General features: G+C 41.0%; 1 protein-coding gene across 2 annotated transcripts in view; it reads left to right on the top strand.

The window, feature by feature from the left end:
• Positions 1-21,475, top strand: part of pdgfra (platelet-derived growth factor receptor, alpha polypeptide) — a 68,614-nt gene that overhangs the window by 25,142 nt on the left and 21,997 nt on the right. For both annotated transcript variants that reach the window (XM_055636065.1, XM_055636074.1), the window contains exons 4-12: positions 1,689-1,955; positions 2,635-2,765; positions 10,028-10,190; positions 12,967-13,156; positions 15,793-15,908; positions 17,531-17,657; positions 17,868-18,064; positions 19,179-19,273; positions 20,571-20,703. In XM_055636065.1, coding sequence (XP_055492040.1) covers positions 1,689-1,955; positions 2,635-2,765; positions 10,028-10,190; positions 12,967-13,156; positions 15,793-15,908; positions 17,531-17,657; positions 17,868-18,064; positions 19,179-19,273; positions 20,571-20,703 — 1,419 coding nt within the window. The remainder of the gene's footprint in view (positions 1-1,688; positions 1,956-2,634; positions 2,766-10,027; positions 10,191-12,966; positions 13,157-15,792; positions 15,909-17,530; positions 17,658-17,867; positions 18,065-19,178; positions 19,274-20,570; positions 20,704-21,475) is intronic.

The raw sequence follows: 21,475 nt of genomic DNA, 5'->3' as shown, positions 1-21,475 counted from the left end.
GTTACCAGAGTATCTGCTTCTACCACATGAGAAAAGCAAACATGAACATGTTCCCTCTATTAAGTGGGCTTGTTGCATTAGCAAACTCATGTTACAGCCAGAGAATTACCCGTCATGGAAACAGGCACTTCAGCCTCATTTATCAATGTTGACTAAGTTGCTTACCTGAGCTAGTTATAGTTGCCTAGATTTGGTCCTCTAAACCTTTTCTATCCATGTATCTTTCCAAATGCCCTTTCAACATTGTAATCCTATCCACCTCTACCAACCTCTGGCAACTTGTTTGATGTACCCACCACCTTCTGTGTGGAAAAGTTGCCCCCACAACATCTAATTGTGACAGTTCCCATCCAGGGTAGTTTTTTTAATGTTTATACTTTTCAAAATCTTTACTTTCCAGTTGAGAGTTTATACATTGTAGGGTTATAAATTAAAATACGCAAGCTACAATTCAAAAATTGGCAATGGCTTTGAAGGGATGGGATTAAAAGTTTTATTTTATGTAGAAATGTGAAAACGAGTTCTAATTGTTGCATACTGCACAGGTAGGTTGAGTGCTAGCTGTGACCCTTTCACCAGGAAGCTGATGACACTTTAGATTGGAAGCTTTCCATGATCTCTCATGCATTGCGCCTCCCTCTTGCAAATTGGCTGACAGCAGCTGAAAGTCATTCAAACCAAGAAAAATAAGTTTGGTCTTATGATTTTGTAGTTGCTATGCAGTTGCAGTTAACTTTCTGAAATTATAGCTCTGACTAAAGCCTCTGGGGTGTATTCATGTTCTAGTGTAAAGCTTGTGTGCATTTTATGATCAAAACTTCATGTTGGAGTTGGATAAAATTTAACTAATGGGCCTGTCCCACTTAGGCGATTTTTCAGCGGACTGCCGGCGACTGTCAAGTTGCCGGCAGTCGCCTGAAAAACCGGCACCAGGAACAGCGACTGTCAGAGTGGAACACACACAAACACTTCGCTTCTGTCACTAGCCTGTGTGTATTATTTAGACAGCGCACCCCCCGCTTGCCCTCTCTAAAAAATTCACACGGTGCAAAGCTAAGGTGATACAGACACACACCACGATGAACAGGAAGGTTGGCGCTGTAATTAAGACGGCTAAAGCATTGTGTGCGGTAAGTCCTTTAAAGGAATGGGGGGGGGGGGGGGGGGGGGGGGGGAGGGGGGGGGACTTTTAAGAAGCCAGAGAAAACACGGCTGTGAAGCTCTGTCGACCCACCTACAGCTCAAGGGAATTCTCGCTACTCCCCATGGCGGCTTCATTCTAGTCGCCGTTAATTTATCAACATGTTGAAAAATTCGCAGCGACCATAATGATGCCGCGACTAGTTCCCAGAATATGGGAACTCCTCACTACCATGAAGGCAACTCCCCGGCAACTATCCGCGAACATGTGGCGACTGCATAGTCTCCTGCAGTCGCCTAAAAAGTTGCCTAAGTGGGACAGGCCCATTACTTTAGCAAAAACATTTACTGGAAACAAGGCATCACATAAGAGCTTTAATTGAAAAAAATAAACACCCATAATGTTGTTCTAATGGAGGGGGGGGGGTTAGCATGTACATCAAACGTAATGCAAGAACCAATGCTGTCTTAATTAATTTCACCATGTATTGTGGTAATTGTCCATTTTTGAGGGGGGATTATTGTTTAATACTTTGGCCTTTTCACAGATCCCGACTATCCTTTCATCCCACAATTGAATTTTGAGAACGTAGTAATAGTGGCAGAGGGTGAAGAGGCTATGATTCCGTGTCGAGTTTCTGATCCGGACGTGCATGTCACCTTGACTAATATCGATACCAAGAACATAATCTCCGCTACCTATGACAATAAAGAGGGATTCAAAGGCCCCTTCAAAGAGGGGATGTATGTCTGCATCACAACAGTCAATGGTGTGGAGCACAGATCCGAGGAGTACATTGTTAATACATTTAAAGGTAAAGTAACTCTTGATGCAGTCGTTCACTAGATCAATGCTAACTGTTATTTAATTTTATTTATTTGGTTTGAAGTTTCCAACCAAGATTGTAGGATGAAAGAAAACACTTCATGTATAATTATATCTACAAACTGTTACATGAAAACCTAATGAGAAAATAAACTTGCTCTTGTGCCTAAACGTCAAGGCTATTGAAGGTAGTAATTAATATATTAATTTTGGTTTGTACCTTAACCACTGAAAGATTAAGGCAAGCTAAATTAGAAAACTATTTGTAATGATTTAGCATAAGATATGCTATGGTATGTAACATAAATGGTATGTAACATAAAGTTATCAGCATAACTATATGATGTTTATCAGCAGAGATCAAATCGATGACTAGTCATTGTTTCTGATTTATATGGGGATATATGAACGTATCAAACATTGTTTAATATGTTTGGGTTTGTTTCAGTACAACATTGAATTTTAAAAAACTTTTAATAATTTTAGGGTGGATTTTCTCCCCATTAACAGTGAATTCTTAGATTCTACAACTTTATTACAAATAACAAATGTAAAAATGTTATATTTTAAAATTATTTGTTCCATTTATAAAAGATTACAAAATGTATTTTTAAATCTGCTCCCATTGAGATGGGCATTAACATTATCTTATTGCATTTGTCTTTCAGTGGGTAAGGATCTGAAAGTTGAAATACAAGCCATTAAAAGTATAGTTAAAGTCGGAGAGAGCATCCGTGTAACCTGTTCTGTAGTGGACAATGAAGTGGTGACTATCAACTGGAATTATCCAGGAGAAAATGTATGCAAAGCTCATCACCTTTTATATTTCCTTACCCTGTGACTGACCATTGAAATCAATTTAAGGAAACACTGGTGAATGTAATGGAGTTGTAACATTTTTACTGGCATAATTAATATTTTGGCAAAATGTGATTATATATAAATTAAGTATAAGATCTATTTAATGCATTTTGATATGTTATGAATTTAAGCAAGGACTGACAGGAGTCTGTAGTGAAATGGAATTATTTTGTGCATTATGTTCTGCATAGACACAAATGCAACTGTGTCACAGGCCTGCACACTTTACTTTAGCAATGTGCCAGTGAAAAAAATTGGACTTGTTCAAACATTTCTCAGGATGCATTAATGCTCTGCAGAATGGATTGAGAGTATATCACTCATGTCTTTACTCTGAATGTAGAGAGCTGGCAACCTAAAGATGAACTTTATTGGTTGGTGTTCACAAGGGTTTTATTTTGAAGTGGTCCTATTTACTGAAATCACCGCTCATCAGGTGCATATACATTTCTCTTAACTGACTGCATATTAGAGTTCAGGTTATGCATCCCAAAACTAGGGCTTTTAGTCCACCATGTACGTACATGGCATTAGTAAGTGTGCAGATGACACTGAAGTGAGTAGCATTGTAGACAGCAAGGATGGTTATCAAAAATAGTAAGATTAAACGAGAACTTACCAGTTTGAAGTTTGATCTGTATTTTATGAGGAGTTACGATGAGGGATTACGTGAAGAAGCCCGCTCAGGGCGCAGGTGCGGCATGCTTCCAAGCAGCGGTGTGGAATCACAGACAGACACGTATTTGAAGTAACATAGTAAAGAACAAAGAGACATCAATTTATCGGTTTGATCCATGTAATGAGGGTGGGAGCGGAGGGCACGTAATCCCTCATCGTAACTCCTCATAAAATACAGATCAAACTTCAAACTGGTAAGTTCTCGTTTAATCTTACTATTTTACTTCGGAGTCACGTGAGTGACTTCGTGAAGATTTCAAAGCTCTGTGATTTCAAACCGTGTAACAGTTTATACACTCACTACCGAAAGCTCTTGAGGAAGGAAGTGTTATTGTAATCAACCAATGAATCTGTTTTGAAAACAAAACGGTATTTATTAACAATAACAAAAGAAAAAATAGCTCCCCCGGGCTTTAAATTAAACATTTGCAGTTTCTAAAATGCTGACTGCAAATATATCAGGTTCCACCAACGGTTTATTATAAAATGTTCTGAATGTGGCTTCCCGTGACCATCCTGCTTTCTTGAGGATTAAGTCCACAGGCACATCCATTCTGGCCACCGATGATGTGGATGCTGCCCTGGTGGAATGAGATTTAAACAGATTAATGTTAATTCCAGCAGCTTCCAAACCTGTTTCAACCACCTTGAAATGGTTTGACTTGTTACCCTGCCATGTGGTTTCCTGTGGCTGACCCATAAGGCTCTCTCACTTCCTCTGATGTTATGGGTAGTGTCTATGTAAATATTTATGTGGGTCACCACACACAATCGTGGCTCTAGTGGGTATGCCCGGAATGCCACTAGCGTGTTTGATGTTCCTGGCCTGGACTGTTTTATCAGACCTTGAATAGTGAAAGTGATCTGATCTGATGTAGTGTCCATGTTGTCCAGTCGAAGTTTATGTAAGGACTGGACCCTCTGTGCAGATACTAGCGCCATGAGCATGAGTGTTTTTAAAGTCAACTGCTCTAAGCTGAGAGATCTGGCTGGTGGTCTGTCCCGAAGGTATGTTAGTACAACACTGACATCCCAGATTTTTGTATATCTCGGGGTGGGGGGCTTGCTGTTAAATATGCCCCTCATCAGTTTTACCACCAGCGGATGGGCTCCCATGGCCTGATGTCCCGCAGGTTTGAGGTAATTTGAAAGAGCACTACGTGCCGTGTTGATGGCACTGTAGCTCAAATCTTCACGATGATGTAAGTCTGCCAGGAATTCCAGAACATCCGCTACTGTGGCCGTTTTATAAGCAATCCCGGTTTTCTGGCAGTACGTTTCCCATTTTTTGATGCAGGTGAGGTACTGCCTCTTCGTGGATATCCGTAGGGATGCTGACATGGTGGCGATGGTTTGTTCCGATAGCCCCAGATCCAGGTAAGGTCGGTTTTAAAATCTGCAACCCAGGAGATTCATATCTTTGTGGCATGGGTGGCTGATGCCTGATACTGGGTGAGTCAGTAACCCTGGATGACTGGGGAATACCATAGGTGTTTCCACCACCATGTCCTGGAGAATTGGGAACCATGGCTGTGTAGGCCAGTCGGGCACCACCAAAACTCCAGACGCTGAATCCGTCTGGATTTTCCGAAGCACCCGACTAATGAGGCAGAAGGGGGGAAAGCATAAAACACAAACTTTCCCCAATCTAACGTAAAAGCGTCTACCGCTGCTGCCTCCGGATCTGGTTCCCACGCGACATAGACTGGTAGTTGGTGATTCAGTCTTGATGCAAATAAATCTATATCTGGCTTTCCATATTGCTTTACAATTTTAGCAAATGTTTTAGGATTTAACATCCATTCGATGTTATCATTGAATTTCCGTGACCTGGTGTCCGCCACTATGTTTAGCTTACCTGGTAGATAGGTAGCTGAAAGCCAAATATGTCTTTCGACACACCATTGCCAAATCATATTAACCAATTTGTCGCATGATAAAGATTTGATGCCGCCCATATGGTTAATATAAGCCACCACCGTTGTATTATCTATTTCTAATCTAACATGCAAGTGACGCATATCAGAAGCATATGCTTTCAAACCATAAAAGGCGCCCAACATTTCCAAAGTGTTAATGCCCAGTGTAGATAGTAATGAGGATTCTGAGTTAGTCCATCTACCACCTGTGCTGGATATGGAGTTAGTTGCTCCCCAGCCTTGAGCACTAGCATCGGTTTGGATTACTAACGTAGGATTAGTGATAACTATAGGACTATAACCATGCCAAATATATTGAATCCACCACTGTAGCTCTGCTATTGCTTCAGGGGGTATAGTCATAATCCGATCATAATGACCTCTGTGCCATTTTAATGCTATTATCTTTGCTCTTTGCAAATTTTGATAGTGCAAAGGTCCAAATTGGATAGCTGGAAAAGCTGCTACCATTTTCCCAATTACTGCAGCCACTTGTCGGATAGTTGGCTTTCTCTTTACTTTTAAGTTTTCACATGATTGTGTTAATGCAATCATTTTTTCCCTTGGCATGGTAATCGTCATTTGGACTGAGTTAATTGTGAACCCCAAGTAGTCCATAATTGTGGATGGATTTAACTTAGATTTATCTGGATGTAAGACAAACCCTAGAGTTTCTAGGAGCTGTTTTGTAGCTGATACTGCTGCTACAGCCAATTCCATAGTTTTCCCAACTATGAGGATGTCGTCCAAATATGCCATGACTATATGGTTTTGTTTCCTTAACATTGCCATGGCTGGCTTCAATATTTTAGTGAATAGTCTTGGAGCTGAAGTAAGCCCATTAGGCAGTGCTTTATACTGCCAAAGCTCCCCCATCCAGATAAATTTAAGATATCTGCTATAATCTTTATGTATCGGTACTAGATAGTAAGCATCTTTGAGATCGATGCTGGCCATATAGTATCCTTTGAAAATCAATTGTCTAGCAGTCGCAAATGTTTCCATTTTGAAATGTATATACTTAACAAACACATTCAAGGATGTTAAGTCAATGATGATGCGACATCCACCATCCTTTTTACATTTAGTAAATATATTGGAAACAAATTCCAAGGGCTCATGAATAGTTTTTCCTATGACCCCTTTGTTTATAAGCCTTACCAGTTCCGCTTGTCCCTCCAGTTGTTGTTTGTTGGAGAGTACAAATGTCCTCTTAGGCATGTGTTGAACTGGCGGTATACTCGAAATAAACTCTATTTTATAACCTTGAATACTATTAAGTATATATTTATCATCTGTGATCCTCCCCCATGCTTTTGTAAATAAGCGTAACCTTCCCCCTGTTAGTAATTCACCCTTATTCACAATATGCGGGTAGGAACCAGATCCACCTACCTCCATGGTTATTGGCGGGGTTGAGGTTTTCTCTTTTTGGATGTTTTCTGTTGACGAGCTGGCGATGTTGGGGGGAGGCGCATTTTCCAGGGGGTCCGCTGCAGGCCCTGACCTAAAAAAGGTTTCTGGGGATAGTGCGGCCCCAAGCTTTGACCAGTCGCATATGGATGATGCCGACTGGTGGATGCAGCGGTGTGCTGCCGCCTTGGTGTTATAAACAGCTTCGGTACAGGTGCTGGCGGTGTTGCCCTCATGAGGCTAAAGGTTTTCGAAGCCTCCTCCATTTCTTTCAGTTGTTTATTTAAATCTTGTCCAAAAAGAAATGAGTCGGTCTCTACAGTGGGAGCCTTACACAATCCTGCAAATTTAGGATTCAGTGCCGGCCTAATGTTATCTCTCCTGAGATTGTTCAGCTCATATTGCGTGGTGCACATGAGCGCCAAGACATCCTGTTGATGAGCTGTCATTTCTGTGGTCTCGACTCCCCGTGCGTATGCTGTTATCGCCGCCGTCAGGAGGCGAAGTACCCGCTGGAGTTTGACCTCCTGAGTGCGGATAGGTCCACCCACGTTACCCCATATCTGAGGGTTGAGGCTCTTGACCTTCAGGGCTTCACAGTTGTCCGGGGCGATGTGCTCGTCCAGCACTTGGGCGAGCACCTTTTCCTGCAATGGCTTATTTGATAGATGATTGATACTTGCAGCCATTCTAGGTTGCAGTGGTGCTCCAACCCGTGGGGTAGCAACGAATCGTGTTACTACCCCTAGCAGCTCTTCCTGCACACCCTGCTCTTTGTCGGTACCTTCCGCCTGCCCCATATTCAGACCAGCCTGCTCCTGGTCACCGATGCTGACCTCCCAGTCCTGGTCCGAGGTCGCAAAGGGGGGTGCCGGACTCAGCACCATGGAGGGGGCGCCTATCCTGTCTGACCGAGAGCGCGCTGCTGCTCCCGTAGACCATCCCCTCCAGCAGCTGCATGATGCTGCTTAAGCGGCTGTCTCTCTCCCCAGCTTGGGGGGTGGACATGTCCTCCTCCGACGAATCGGAATCGACCGGCCGGTTAGTTTTACAGGTGGCTTTCCCAGCCCGCCGTGTAGGCTCTGGCGTGACTGGGCCCGGCTCGGTCTGAGGAATCTCAAACCGCTGTTCCAGCGGTAGTGCCGCTGGCTGCTGCCCCGCTGGAATAGACTCCTCTGGCGGAGTTAAAGCTCGGGCAGCTCTGGTCGCGAGTCTCTTGCGTTGGGACATGTTTTCCTGAAACAAAAACCAACTCCTACTCGCTCCGTTCCCAACGCACCCTTCACTTACCTGAAAGTGCGCTTTTAAAGTGCAGCTGGAGAGCCTGACTCCAGCTGCCGCCGCTGTTGCACTTGCTGGCGTAATGCCGCACCTGCGCCCTGAGCGGGCTTCTTCACGAAGTCACTCACGTGACTCCGAAGTAAAATTGCAGTATGATCTTGATCAGTTGGGCAAGTGGGCTGGGGAATGGTTGATGGAGTTTAATGCAGAGAAGTGAAAGGTTTTGCATTTTGGAAAGTCTAACCAGGGCAGGACCTACACAGTGAAAGGCAGGGCTCTGGGGAGTGTTAGTGAACGGAGGGATCTAGGGGTGCAGATACATAATACCTTGAAAGTGGCATCACAGGTAGATAGGGTGGTCACGAGGCTTTCGGTACATTGGTATTCATCAGAGTAATGAGTATAGAAGTTGGAATGTTATGTTACAGTTGCACTAGATATTGGTGAGGACACATTTGGAGTATGGTGTTCAGTTTTGATCATCTAACACAAGATGTTCCTAAGCTGGAAAGGGAGCAGAGAAGATTTACAAGGATGTTGCCAGGACTCAAGGGCTTGAACAATTGGGAGTGATTGAGCAGGCTAGAACTTTATTCCTTGGAGTACAGGAGGATGAGGCACTATCTTATAGAGGTGTATAAGATTATGAGAGGAGGAGATGGGGTAAATACACAGTTTTTACTCAGAGGTAGGGGAATGAAGGATCAGAAGACATAGGTTTAAGGTGAGGGAGGGATTAATTTAATAGGAACCCGAGGTGCAACTTTTTTACACAATGGGTTGTAGGGTATATGGAATGAGCTGCCAGAGGAGGTAGTTGAGGCAGATACTATCAAAATGTTTTAAAGTCCTTTGGCCAGGTACATGCAAAAGATAGGTTTAGAGGATATGGGCCAAACGCAGGCAGGTGGATCTAGTGTAGATGGAGCATGTTGGTCGGCTTGGGTATGTTGGGCCGAAGGTCATGTTTACACTCTATATGACTATGATTCAATGTCCATGCCGACCATTTTGCCCATCTACTGTACATTAACCACATTAGCTCCACATCCTTCTATACCTAACCTCTTCAAGTACTTGTCTGAATGGCTCTTAAACATAGTGATTGTATCTGCCTCCACAACTTCTTCTGGCACTGCATTCCAGATATCAACCACTCTCAATGTAATCTCTCAATACTTCTCACTTTAAACATATGGCCTCTTGGTTTTGATATCCCTATGAAAAAAAAAAATATATTAAAAATAAATCAATTTGTCAATCAGAATTGAGTTGTGGCTTGGGGCGAAGTAATTTGACATGTCCCTTCCCTTCTGACCTTAATAGCAAGCAGAACAAGAGCAAAAATATCATTGGGCACCATTAGGCAATGCCCAATGATATTCTTCACAGATAATGTTCACAGAGACAAATTCTCAGACCTTTTCAGTGGTTTTGGATTAATATTTTGAAATTCCTACTTAACAGATATCTGTGAGTACATTCAACATGGTACTCAACACAAGGACTGCATTGACTCAAGGAAAGGGTAGCAAAGCAAACTATATATATTTTTTTAAGTTAAACTTCCCTACTACCTCCACAATAGGGGATGCAATCTCTTCCTGAATTTCAGAAGACCTTGTTGTTTTGAGCCTTTAGTTTGGAAATTAACCCTAAGATACTATTAGCCACGTGATCCAATAAGGGATCACTTGGAAAGATCTCTGCTTGAACATCAACTACAAACTGTGAATCTTTTCATAGTGAAATTAATGTAACTGCAAAAGTGCATCCTAAGAATGTTTAAATTTGTTCTGTTGTTCGTTATAAATGTCAGTACTGTTACAATGCTACTTCTTCAATCTAAAGGGAAAACTATAAGAGAGACTGTAAATATTCACATAGATTACTTGCTTCACTTCTGAAGGGGAAGGAAGATCTCAAGGAAGATAAACACCCACACATAAAAATAACGAAGACTCTGGAAATTGAGAATGCCACGCTGGAAGATACTGGAATCTATGAATGTTCTGTGTCACATGCAACTCAAGACACCTACAGTAAAAAGCAGGTTCACATCCAAGTTAATGGTATGTATGAATTAAAGTATTTGTCTATTTTACTTTTAATGTTATATATTGGCTCAGAAGAACAGATTTCCAGCCACATAGCATAGCTTCCATCAACATTGCCACTTGCTAAAGAGGAAGCTTTAATGTACCATCACAATATCTTTCACTCAGTATTCCTAAATAAATTGGATTCAAGTTTAAGTTGTTCTGAATGCAGATTTGAATTTAGGTGCCGCTAACTCCTGAGTTCAAATCATATATTCTCCATTTAGACTTGTAATGAGACCTGCGCTACTTTGGGCAAATGATCACTGCAGTTATGTTGGTGTTATCACTGCATCCCAGTTATTTCTGTTCATTAATAGCAGATAGTGAAGATGGTTGTGAAAGATTGCAGCAGGATCTGGATCGATTGGCCAGGTGGGCTGAGGAATGGTTGATAGAATTTAATAGAGAGAAGTGTGAGGTGTTGCATTTTGGGATGTCTAACAAGGGCAGGGCCTACACATTGAATGGTAGGCCTCTGGGGCATGTTGTAGAGCAGAGGGATCTAGGAGTGCAGGTGCGTGGTTCCTTGAAGGTTGAGTTGCAGGTAGATAAGGTGGTCAAAAAGGCTTTTGGCACATTGGCCTTCATCGTATTGAGTATGGAAGTTGGGAGATCATGTTGCAGTTGTATAAGAAGTTGGTGAGACCGCATTTACAGTATTGTGTTCAGTTCTGGGCACCATGTTATAAGATATAAGATATGGCAAACTTGAAAGGGTTCAGAGAAGTTTTACGAGGATGTTGAGGGTTTGAATTATAGGGAGATGTTGAGTAGGCTGAATCTCTATTCCTTGGAGTGCAGGAGGATGTGGGGTGATCTTATAGAGCTTTATACAATCATGAGAGGAATAGATCAGGTAGATGCACAGAATCTCTTGCTCAGAGTAGGGGAATTGAGGACCAGAAGACATAGGTTCAAGGTGAAGGGGGAAAAGATTTAATAGGAATATGAGGGGTAACTTTTTCACACAAAGGGTGGTAGGTGTATGGAACAAGCTGCCAGAGGAGGTAGTTGAAGCTGGGACGTTTAAGAAAGTAAGACAGGTACATAGATAGGACAAGTTTGGAGGGATATGGACCAAGCACAGGCAGATGGGACTAGTGCAGCTGGAACATGTTGGCTGGTGTGGGCAGGTTGGGCTGAAGGGCCTGTTTCCACACTGTATCACTCTGACTCTAAGATTTCCAAATAATGAATAAAAATAATGCAACCATGTAGTATTTTATTATTTTATTACATTTAATGTTAAGACTTCATGTAACGTCTATTGCAGGGAGAGAGAAAGGACTGCTTTGGGAAATCAACTAATATTACATTCCATTATTGTTAGATTGCTTGAAGGGTTTGTGTTATACATAAAGCATGAGCAGAAAAGTCAAGTGTGCCCCAGAAATGTTCAAGTTGATGTACTATTAAATTGGGTTAAAATTAGTGCAATGAAATGTGAAAATCAGAATCAGGAAAAGATCAGGTAACAGGTGTCTGTTCCATTCCAAGATGGTGATAGTAGCAACTCCACTGATACATTCAATAACCACACAGTTTGCTGGGGACGGCAACATATTTTGGCTCATGAAACTAAGGGATTTTTATCCTTGTTTTTAAAGATCATGTTCCTGTACAAAAAAGGCAGGACACTTTCTTATCGCATGGGAAGACAGACAATGCGGTGGAGACTAGACCAGAACCAAATCTAGATCAATACAAAATGTGGTGTTCTGCCTTTCTTTTAGAATGAGTTTCCCATGATTCGGTTTTATTCTGTAATTTCTGTAGTGCTGAGGCAAATATTGATTCCTCACCCAATATCACACAGCAGATTATTCTATCACAAGGTAGACAATAATGCTGGAGAAACTCAGCGGGTGCAGCAGCATCTATGGAGCGAAGGAAATAGGCAATGTTTCGGGCCAAAACCCTTCTTCAGGCCAGTCTGAAGAAGGGTTTCGGCCCAAAACGTTGCCTATTTCCTTCGCTCCATAGATGCTGCTGCACTCGCTGAGTTTCTCCAGCACTTTTGTCCACCTTCGATTTTCCAGCATCTGCAGTTCCTTCTTAAACACTTATTCTATCACAGTCTCCTTTGGGACTTTGAATGTCTGCTGTTTTTCTCCTGCAATAAAATAATGAGCACTCTTAGGCGTATATAATTGACTATAAAGCGCTTTGGGATTATTGTTTGTTTGAACGGCAAGTTGGTTCTTTGCGTGTTTTTGGTGCAATCGTTACCCAAGTTATATTAATTGTGTTAGATGGAAGAATCAAAACTGGGCAAAGGTTTTACTTTGCAGTGATTTAGGAATTTCTGAAGCAGGCTAATGTACATTTATTTCTCAAAAGAATATCTGACAATAATTCTGATTTTACAGTTTATAGTTTAGCTTTAGTTTACAGATACAGTATACATATTGACCACTCATTTACACTTGTTCCATGTTATCCCACGTTCTCATCTGCTCCCTACACACTTGAGGCAATTTACAGAGGTGAATTAACCTAAAAACCCGCTTGATGCGGGAGGAAACCAGAGCACCTGGAGGAAATTTATGCCGGCACAGGGAGAATTTGCAAATTCCACACAGACAGCTAACGGGGTCAGGATCGAACCCAGGTCTCTGGTGCTGAGGTAGCAGCTGTACCTTGTTAGCAGGCAAGATTCTCGGTCCAAAATTAGATCAATTGCACCAAGAATTACAAATAAGGGCTCATATAATCTACTTTTTTTCCCCTTTCTTCTGCTCCTTAGAGAAGGGCTTCATACATTTGGTTCCCAGTTTTGGGGAAGAAGAGTTTGCAGACCTGCATGAAGTCAAGCAATTTGTGGTCAACATTGAGGCCTACCCAGTACCCACTGTTCGGTGGCTAAAAAACAACGTTACTCTGCATGAGGATAACAATGAAGTGATGATCAACACCATTAAAGCCCAGGAAAACAGGTAAAGATGGACTCCACTACACCAGTTCAACACATGATCGGTGGAATGTGACACACATGCTGGAAGGAATCCGGACGCCAGTATACTGATTAAATTGCGCAACAGTCCAATTAATTGCCAATAATTTGCTATATCTATTGATTTATTGCAATGTCATGTGTTCTTCTGTATTAGCATGTAAGACAACTTGGAACCGGCCACTCAGAACATAAGAAATTAGGTGTAGGCCTTCTCCTCTGAGCCTACCCTGCCATTCAACAAGGTTGACCTCCAAGCTCAGCACCATTTTCCTGTCCTAGTCCCATTATTCTTTTAATATCCAGACATCTATTAATCTCAAATGAAAGTCCTAGAGCCCCAGTAGGGCTCAGGTGTAGCAAATTCCTTAACATAGAAACACAGAAACATAGAAAATAGGTGCAGGAGGAGGCCATTCGGCCCTTCGAGCCAGCACCACCATTCGATGTGATAATGGTTGATCGTCCCTTATCAATAACCCGTGCCTGCCTTCTCCCCATATCCCTTGACTCCACTAGCCCCCTAGAGTTCTATCTAACTCTCTCTTAAATCCATCCAGTGACTTGGCCTCCACTGCCCTCTGTGGCAGGGAATTCCATAAATTCACAACTCTCAGGGTGAAAAGGTTTTTTCTCACCTCAGTCTTAAATGACCTCCCCTTTATTCTAAGACTGTGCCCCTGGTTCTGGACTCGCCCAACATTGGGAACATTTTTCCTGCATCTAGCTTGTCCAGTCCTTTTATAATTTTATATGTCTCTATAAGATCCCCCCTCATCCTTCTAAACTCCAGTGAATACAAGCCTAGTCTTTTCAATATTTCCTCATATGACAGTCCCAGGGATCAATCTCGTGACCTTCGCTGCACTGCCTCAATCAAAAGGATGTCCTTCCTCAAATTAGAAGACCAAAACTGTACACCAGATGTGTACAATAGTCCAGATGTGGTCTCACCAGAGCCCTATACAACTGCAGAAGAACCTCTTTACTCCTATACTTGTGAGGGAAGATAGTCAACTGATCTTCAGCCCAAAAGGACTGGCCGCATACGTTGAGATTGTGACTGCCAGTTCCAGACTCCTCGGCCAGAGAATCTTACATATATTTACCTCAATTAGTCCATCTAAGAACTTGTGCTTCAGTGAAGTAATCTCTGATTCTTCTAAAGTATAAAGAATTGATGCCTATTTTTTTTTAATGTCTCCTCCTATAACAAACCCACTAACCTGGAAATCAGTCTTCAATGCATTACCTCTAGAGCAAATATATTGTTTTGTAGGCAAACAGATCAAAATTGCAGACTGATCTGGTATCACCAAGGCTCCTTATAATTGCAGTAAGCTATCTATACTTCTGTTCCCAAATCATCTTGCAGCCATTGTCAACATTGCCTTCCTAACTGTTTGCTGTTGAAATGTTGCATGTTGAATTTTAGTGACTTGTGCACAAGATCACCCAAGGGAATGTAAGTTTTAGGAAGCTGATGCACTTGCTATCCCATACCACTGGCAGCCACCTTGGGCTTGGTAGCATTATTTTTTCTTCCCAGTCTAAAGGCCATAGTTTCATTTCTGATACATCACCAGTTTGACGATTGATGTACATTTTGCTATATTTTTTTGCAAAAGCAAATTCGTCTGCAGAAAGAGAAACAGACTCAACATTTTAGGGTGCAAGTCCAAAAATTCTATAGATATTTTAAATCTGAAACAAAAAACCCAGAAAAAAGCTGGAAAGAATCATTTGTTTAGGTAGCATCTGTGGAAAGAGAAACAGTTGAAATTTCAGATGGACACCATATCTCCCACAATTGCTGCTTGACTTGCTGAGTGTTTGCAGCATGTTCTGTTTTTTGATTGATTGAATTAATGAAAGATACAATGTGGAAACAGGCCCTTCCGCACATTGTGTCCACGATCTATGACCCTATGACCTCTATCCTGCTTTTGAATCCACTCCCTATACACAAATTGTCCTTAATTTACAAAGACACATGTCTTTGGGATGTGAGAGAAAACCGGAGCACCCACCGTGTGGTCACAGAGAACATGCAAACTTCACACAGACAGCACCTGAGGTTGGGTGGAACATGGCAATATGATGCACCCTCATTTCATACATCATTTGGGGTTGATGATCTTTTGTCAAATCCAGAAAAATGAAGCAACTTTTAAGATGGGAGGAGGGATGAGAACAAAGGGGATAATCTTCATGGAATGGACACTTGGAGGGATTGAATGGCACAAGAAATGGCGGTGCCAACTGTCAGATTGAAAGTGATGCCACATGAGTTGCTGGCTCATCTTGAATAAATGGTTGGGCCCCTAGATACTGGGAAAGGAACAGGATGAAGGACAGATGTTTTGTAGCTTATCCTTGCATTGGAGGGTGCAGTGAGAAGGGGAGTGAGCATTGGTGGAGATGGAAGAATGAACCAAAAATTGTGGAGTCATTATCAAATTTGGGGTCATGTGAGATGTTGTCAAGATGTTTAATGTTTCTTGTGGTATTATCAATGAATCCTGAGGTCCACACTTATATTGTGTTTTACTATGTGCATGGTCTTTCAATCTCCATTTATTAATTCCTTTTTGCTCTTTGTTACTTGACTTTGTCCAGGTATCAAAGTAATTTAACCCTGATTCGTGCAACGAAACAAGACAGTGGAGCCTACAGCATCATTGTTGAACATGAAGATAATAGTACTATCTTTACATTCTTCTTGCAGGTGAAAGGTAAATCCAGAATCTCTATTCTGTCCTTTAACTAAATGATTTTTGAGGAGCCAAGTGTTTTTATAATTCCTTGCAATGATTCACTATAGTGATCTTTTAGGCTAGTGATACTTAGAAAGTTTAAAAGACTAAAAGCAAAACTGCAGAATGGTGAAAATTGTAAATAAATGTTTGATTCTTGAAGCATATATGAGTGAGTAATATATAAACTAATGAGAGGTATATAGGTTAAACCAATGAGACCTTTTTTTGGCCATGCCCATAAAAGATGCCCCCCCCCCCCATGTGATATAGAATTCTTATCGTCAAAAAACTGTGTGAAGAAGCTTAAACGCCCAAACTGGGAAGGCATAAAGAGCAAAAAATTATTTTAACATGGACAAGGGGTCACAGTAAGGATAAAGGGGGCTTTAAAACCGAGATGAGAAGAACTTTTTTGTGGGGGCCACAGAGAGTAGTTTAGTTCATTGGCTATACAGAGGGAGAGAGTGGTAAGGGGAGCCTGGAAGGCAGGTACGGGATATTGTCATGGGGTACAGGCTCGAAGGCCGTGGAGGCACCTAATTTCTATGTTTCTATGTTTCTAAATACCCAGACCTCAGTCGCGCTCAATTGCCCCCCTTAAAAATCAAATTGCCCCCCTGTGGGGCGTACGCCCCACGTTGGGAACCACTGGGTTAAACCGTCAGAAAACTGTTTTCAGTGTTACAAATGTCCAACTGGAAGGCATAGCTTTAATGTGATAGGGGCTAGTTCAATGGAGATGTATGGGGCAAATTTTATACAGAGAGAGTGGTGGGGGCCTGGAACACATTGTCAGGGGTGGTGGTGGAGGCAAATACGACTGTGCCGTTTAAGAGGCTTTTAGATAGACACATGGAAGTGCAGGGAATAGAGGGATATGGATCATGTACTGGCAGATGCGATCAGTTTAACTTGGTGTCATGTTCGGCATAAGCATTGTGAGTAGAAGGGCCTGTTCCTGTGCTGTACTGTTCTATGTTCCATGGTCGTGTCAGAGGTCTGCCAGCATTCCATAGAGAAGCAGTGGGTATTGTTTCAGAAATGTTCAGTTACAGCAAATACTCCAGTTTGATCTGACCTGAGGTACAATCAGGGTCTATTCTGTGAATAACAAGTTCATGAGGTCTCAGTCTGTTTAAACCTATGTATTAAGGTAAAAGGCTACAGTGAAAAGGTTTGGGCCAAGCGAATAATTGACATTCAGTTTTATTTGCCCATGTACTTGGTTTCCACTGGGAAGGTCAAGTTAGCCTTGCCCTTGGTGAGCCCTCTGATTCGTTTTGAGATTTAATTGCATGTCAGCTCGCATTTTCACTCCCTTTGGCTAAATATTGCTGAAGTAAGGCCTCTCGAACTAAAGAAAAAAGGTGGAAGTTCATTAACAAAAGACATTCTGCAATTGACACTTGTGCATGAAATTTAATATTCAAACTTTAAAAAAAATGAAGTCATTTAAATGAGAATAAAATTGAGCACCATCTTATGCCATTATTATCGATGCTTGTACATACTATTTTAAATTACTATTGATATACTGTTTTGGTTGACAAAAATGGTTCATTTTTATTTTAATGTTATGTTTCCACTTCCTGTTGCAGTGCCAGCAAAGATCATCAATCTTTTTGACGAGCACCATGGCTCTGCAAATGGCCAGATTGTTTCATGTTCTGCAGATGGGACACCCAGCCCAGAGGTCGAATGGCTAATCTGTACAGATCTAAAAAAGTGAGGCCTTAATCATTCAATCATGCTGCATATTTCAGTGAGGAAACTACCTACTTTGAATAATAATTTATATTCTATTAGTTTAAAGAGTTACCATTACAAGATTTCATTTATTTCTCCAAGAAGCCAATTTTTAGTTGAAAATACATATCCAATACATCACTGGTAGATAATGAAAATAAACCTAAATAATCTCTGTATTTCTTTCAGGTGTGCAAATGACTCAATGCTGTGGAATGTTCTCCACAGTAATTCGAGTGGTATAAATATCGAGACCCATCAGACAAAGACAAATCTTGTAGAGAGCAAACTGACCTTTCTGAAAGTGGATAACACAGTGGCTGTGAAATGCATTGCAAAGAACGAGCTTGCAGTTGTTGCACGTGAAGTCAAACTGGTGGCTCACAGTGAGTAATGGTTTTGTTCCATCCCCTAGAACAAGTCATAGAATCATAGAGTCATACAGCATGGATGCAGGCCCTTCTGCCCAACTTGCCCTTGCTGACCAAGGCATCCCATCTACCCTAGTTCCACATGTCCGCATTTGGCCTGGCGTATAACCCCCTAAACCTTTCCTGTCCATGTAAAGTATTTGTTCGTTTTCAACCAGAATAAACTGACATGTCGCAAGGTGTCTTTCAAAATCCGCCAATGTAGTGCAATTCATTTTTGCGGGAATAATTCCAAATGTTAAAAGGAAGACATGTAAAGGTAACGCGTTACAAACTATTGTGGGTGCTTAACTTGGGTCTGTGATTCATTAAACATTGAAGGTCCAGGTCCCCGTCACAAAGTTTTGCACATGTATTACATTGAATTGCTGGGCCAATTGATTAAGAATGTCAAAATACACTTTGTGCTAGACTTTGCTTTGGCTTCATCTAGAATAGGTGCCCATTTTAAAGAATAGGTGTGAATTTTAAAAGTCTGCTGTGAAGCAGGATGTGTGACATTCAGTTGATGTCCACTTTAAGAGATGTTTGTTATAAAGTTGGTGCAATGGAAATGGTTTTATTTTGATCTGAGTTCATCTGAGCTCTGCTGCATTGACTCCTGCTCACACCAGTTCACCATTTGACAATTGCTCTGAATAGTGAAAGATTAGAGTCACGAAGATCTCAATTTAAACCAACAATGCCACGTGTGGGACATCAGTTCCAGGTTTTACTCTGAAAGTGAGGCCCCACAGAGGGACTTGCTGCTTTAAATTACTGTTGAATGATTTAAAAATCAAAATATTAATAATTTTTGGAATGACACAAAGTGCTCGAGTAACTCAGCGGGTTAGGCAGCACCTCGGGCTTGGTAGCATTATTTTAGGTGACATTTTAGGTTGGGACCCATCTTAAGACTCATTCGCCAGTCTGAAGAAGGGTCCTGACCTGAAATGTTGCCTATCCATGTTCTCCAGGGTTCCTGCCTGACCTGCTGAATTACTTCAGCACTTATTTTTTAAACTAGTATGTGCGGTTCCTTGCTTTTACATTTTTGGAATAACTGTCTTTTACCACTGGTTTGCAGATCCACACTCCGAATTGACTGTGGCAGCTGCAGTATTGGTGCTGCTGGTTATCGTGATCATTTCTCTGATAGTGCTAGTTGTAGTTTGGAAACAGGTAAGCAACGTTTCCAACTCTCTAATCTGGAGGTCTTAGAATTCCTGAAACACAAAAGAAGGAAAGTGAAATTAACCTAAGTGTATTCTTTGGCAGAAATAAAAAAATATATCCAAAAGACCCATTAAGAGGACAAAAATATAGGCACACAAATGTTTGCTTTAACTTTGGTGCATGAAAGTATAATTTATAGTCACAGACATAGCAGCTTGGGCCCATCACATATATGACAATACTTTTCTCCATCTACACTAATCCCTTATATATGCATCTGTCTAAATGTATTTTAAACCTTGTGATTGTATTTGACTCCACCACCTTCTTTGGTGGAATGTTCCAGGTATAAACTTCTCCCTGTACAAAAAAAAGTTCTCAAATCTCCTTTAAAACTCCTTTATCTCACCTTAAATTTGTATCTACCATGGGAAAAAGAATTTGACTATCTGCCTTATTTTTGCCTGTTGTAATTTTATACACCTCTATCTGCCCACTACTCAGCCTTGTTTACTCCAAGGAAATTAAGCCCAGCCTATCCAATATCTCTTCATAATTAAAGTCCTTCAATCCAGGCAGCATCCTGGTGAATCTTCTCTGCATTCTCTGCAGTGCAACCACATCCTTGCTACAGTGTAGCGACTAGAACTGCACACAATACTCTTGTGCGGCCTAACCAGTGTTTTGTAAAGTTGTAACATAATACCTTAACCGTTGTATTCTACCTTATACCTTCACCCATTTATCTGCCTATGTTGTCACTTCAGAGAATTACAGACTTGAATCTCAAGGTCTCATTTGTTCTTCAACATTCCCCAGAGCCTTAGCATTTTTCTGTATATGTCCTATCCCTATTTGACATGAGAAAATGCATCACCTCATCTCGTCAGGATTAAATTGCATCTGTGATGCTCCACCCTAATGTTCCATCTGAACTGTATCTAGCTGCAGCTTTAGACAATATGCCATGATATCATAATTCCGTGCTAATCAATACTCTAAGATCATCTGAATTACTAGTAAGGATCCTTGCATTAAAGTAAAAGCTCTTGAATCTGCTAATCCTCCCATGCTCCCTAACCTGCCTTTGTCTGTTATATGATTCCTAAAACAGCTTAATGCAGTTCATACAGTTACATTCTCCAAAGGTATAATCAAGTTTTATTAGAAATATTTTTATCCTATTCAAATTGATAAAATAAACGTGCAAAATAATTACATTTTAACAGATTATTATAACTTTCTGCTTGACAGAAAAATTGTCTTACTTTAATAATATAAAACAATTTATTATTTTGTGTAGAAACCAAGATATGAGATAAGATGGAGAGTCATTGAATCCATAAGTCCAGATGGCCATGAATATATTTATGTTGACCCGATGCAACTTCCCTATGATACTAGATGGGAGTTTCCTCGGGAAGGACTTGTCCTTGGTAAGTACTTGTCTTGTGTTGCAAAGAGGCATTCAGATTACAAATATAAATTCCATTAGCCATTAATTATAATTTCTCAAATATCAGGACGCATTAAACCATTTAGAATGTCAAAAATCCTTTTGAAAGAAGTATAATTTTTACTTCTTCCAATCTTGATTCACTGGTTGCATTCTTGCGAGTTCAAAACCTATGCAGAGATTGAAGCACAAAGTCCAGCTACCGGAGTCAAAGGTAGTTTCTTTGGAATGTGATGCTTCAAAAAAAGGCTCTGTTTGATCTCCTTAGTGGATGGAAAAGATTCAATGGTATTATTTGAATAAGAGCAATGTTATACTCCCCATAGTTCCTTCAAACCTACATTATTGAACTAAACTACTGTATAATGTTTTTTTGAGGGACCTGTTGTACACACCTTTGCTTTTCCACTTTACATATGTTCGTGGCCATAAAGCAATATCGGATGTCCAGGGGATGCTGAAATGTATGTGAAATTGTTTTTTTATATACAAGACAGTGCTCCTAAAATTACCTTAAGGTATCAGTAATAAAGTAGAATTATATGAAATCGCAGATAGTATCCCATTGGTCTTCAGATACCCTTTGTAATAACCAGTTAGTCAATTTTTCCAAAAGAGATGGAACCTACGGTGTGGGAAACTACTGCAGAAGCTGGTTTAAATCGGAGATAGACACAAAATGCTAGACTAACTCAGCGGGACAGGCAGCATCTCAAGAGAGAAGGAATGGGTGACATTTCGGGTCGAGACCC

Source organism: Leucoraja erinacea, chromosome 1 (genome assembly GCF_028641065.1).
Source record: "Leucoraja erinacea ecotype New England chromosome 1, Leri_hhj_1, whole genome shotgun sequence".
In the NCBI taxonomy this organism is placed as follows: domain Eukaryota; kingdom Metazoa; phylum Chordata; class Chondrichthyes; order Rajiformes; family Rajidae; genus Leucoraja; species Leucoraja erinaceus.
This window is presented reverse-complemented; position numbering and strand designations above follow the sequence as displayed.